At 39.5% G+C, this 2,763-nt stretch overlaps 1 protein-coding gene across 1 annotated transcript; it reads left to right on the top strand.

Annotated features, from left to right (window-relative positions):
• Window positions 1-376: 376 nt before the first annotated feature.
• LOC149208283 (uncharacterized) lies at window positions 377-2,003 on the top strand. The gene has a single exon (XM_089398293.1). It carries the CDS (start codon window positions 377-379, stop codon window positions 1,640-1,642), a length of 1,266 nt encoding a protein of 421 aa, XP_089254419.1. The 3' UTR covers window positions 1,643-2,003.
• The last annotated feature ends 760 nt before the right edge of the window (window positions 2,004-2,763 follow it).

Raw genomic sequence — 2,763 nt, 5'->3', positions numbered from 1 at the left:
TAAATACAATTTTGTTTATTTAATTAACTAATTAATTACAAAATTATTTTTGTTAATTTGATTTATTATTGTAATATATTTTATGCTCCTTGTCAATTGAGCTAATAATAATAATAATAATAATGTCGTAAGGCATTTCCCTCTGAAATGGACTCCCCCAAATGCCTTTCTGTCCTAATCGTAGCCGTTAGATCTTTTGTTAGACGATTGAACAAAAATCAGCCGTCTAATTTAATAAAAAAATGTTTTAAAACATTAAAAAACCTTAAAAAGCGTTATTAGGCCAATGAACAATGCTCTCCGCTTGACATCTGTGCGCTTTTTACAGAGGAGTTCCAGATAGAGTCCGTTTGTATTATTAGTGCAGTTTATGGCAATGAACTCCAGCGCCGGTGGCCTCAAGGATGGCGTTAAAGTCCCTTTTGTTGGCGAAATCAGGTGGGTATTTTTGAAGGAGGCAGTGAAAGTATGGCTGCGAAATCCGAAGAATTTGGCACTGTTAATATGGGGTATTGCTGTGGCAGTATCTGGAGCTATTCTTTTTTTGGTTCTGGTTGGCTTTCTTAACAGGGCCGTGCCTAAAAAGAGTGAGAGGGATGCCTGGTTTGAGGTCAATAATCAAATTCTAAATGCGCTTTTTACCATGATGTGCCTTTATCTACACCCACAGCGTTGTTATCATCTTTTACTTCTCATTAGATGGAAACCAGAGGACATTGTCAATCTTAGAAAGGTCTACTGTAAAAATGAGACTTACAAACCTCATGAGTGGGCACACATGATGGTAGTTGTGCTACTTCTACAAATAAATTGTTTTGCGCAGTATGCGCTCTGTGGTCTGAATTGGGGCTATAAGAGATCACAGCGTCCGGCTATTGGAGTGGGTTTGTGCGTTTTTGTTGCAATAGGCGCCCCTGTTGCAGCTGGTCTTTATCTTATCCTGAGTCCTCTTGGGAAAGATTACGAAGCCGAAGGTGATTTGGAGACTACGGTTATAAGTATCACTGATGCAGATGCAGATGCAGATGTTATTAGGATAGATGATAACTCTGTGAAAAACAAATCTACATACGCGCGGCTTGAGAAGAAATACTCTCTTCTTAGAAGAGGTAGTAAAAGAATGGAACCTAAACCGGAATGGCAGGGAGGTCTATTTGACTGCTGGAGTGATCCTTCTGTTGCATTTTTTTCAACATTTTGTGGGTTCTGCGTTTTTGGGTGGAATATGGATACACTGGGGTTTGGGAACATGTATGTGCACATAGTGACCTTCATTTTGTTGTCCATGGCCCCTTATTGGATCTTCACCTTGGCTGCTATCAATATTGATAATGAGAATATTCGGGAAGGTCTTGGTATCATTGGGATCATTCTTTGCGTGTTTGGGCTTCTATACGGTGGGTTTTGGAGGATTCAGATGCGAAAGAGGTTTGGCTTACCTGGAAATGGCTACTGTTGTGGGCAGCCTAATGTGACAGATCTAATGCAGTGGCTTTTCTGCGGTGTTTGTTCTCTCTGTCAGGAGGTTCGCAGTGGAAATTTCTATGAGGTCTGTGAGGATAAACTCTATTCTAAAAAATATCTTGGCCAAGATTCACAAGACCTGAGATGCTTCACCGAGTTTGGCTCCGTTGGGTCATGAACCAGGATCACCAGCTTTGAATTCACCCTCTTGGGTCAAATCAGACATGTCACCAAATTTGAATGCTCAAGCTTCAGTGTCGCCAGTTTTGAGTCTAATGCATTATTCCATTGAAAACTCTCTTCCTCCACAGGGTATGCCCCTTGTGCGAGAAGGGTCGACATTTCCTTTGTCTAACTTTCTTTCAGCGGAAACTCATATTACGATTTCTCCAGATTCAGAATCAGCGGATGCACATAACGTGGCAGCTCAAACAGAAAATCTAAAGAGGGACGGCTATCCGATGAATGCACCCATTCCCCAAATACTGGAAAAATAAGAATAGGGCATTAACGCAATCATACTCCTATGGTTGATGGCTGGAAGGTTAAATTGAATTACCCTGGAAACTTGTACAGTATCAAGATGCATCTAGACATTGACTTGTTCTGTAGCTTTCTGCAGTGCCCATTGTTACAGTTTACACATCAGGTTTGGTTGATTCTTTTCTTTATTCGATACAGTGGTTAGATAGAAACGTTCATTGGCATTTTTCTTTAGTCCATGAAACCTTACCTTACTTAGAAGGGGTTGATTGGTGCAGGAACAACATTTCGAGCTTTACAGATCATCCATCCGTCTTTTATGTTGCTCCACGGACTGTGAAAGTAAGAAATGTGAGATAAGAGCAGTCAACAGTTCCTCACTGATGTATATTTGTCTACAAATACGCAAAATATGAGATTCTGATTTTAACTGTGTTGATGCAATTTAATTTTGCTTTCTCATCTAAATTATCTGACTGAATCCTCTGTAGTGAGTTAGTAATATATTTTGGGACAAATTGCATTACCTGTACTGAACCACATCCTAACATGGAATATTTCCCGTGTATGGTTTGCATTTATGTTCTGTACATTCAAATTTACATGATTTATGGTTCTATGGACAAAGCTGGATAGTTCTTTCTAATTCTTGATCACTATGTGGATCCAATACATTGAACTTGGAGCATTGCTGACAAATGAAGAGGATTTTAAAAGAAAAATTATGCCTTCATCTGATCTACAACCTGTGAGGGAAATTTTACTTTTATCTAGCTCAGGCTGCCTCTCCATAAAACACTACCTTTTGGTAGCAAA

Source organism: Pinus tabuliformis, chromosome 1_2, assembly GCF_031772625.1.
Source record: "Pinus tabuliformis cultivar Carrire ecotype Pingquan chromosome 1_2, CPIR1, whole genome shotgun sequence".
NCBI lineage: Eukaryota > Viridiplantae > Streptophyta > Pinopsida > Pinales > Pinaceae > Pinus > Pinus tabuliformis.
This window is presented reverse-complemented; position numbering and strand designations above follow the sequence as displayed.

Excerpts from the sequence above, each read along its gene's own strand:
- LOC149208283 (XM_089398293.1), top strand. The coding sequence starts at position 377 with ATGAACTCCAGCGCCGGTGGCCTCAAGGATGGCGTTAAAGTCCCTTTT.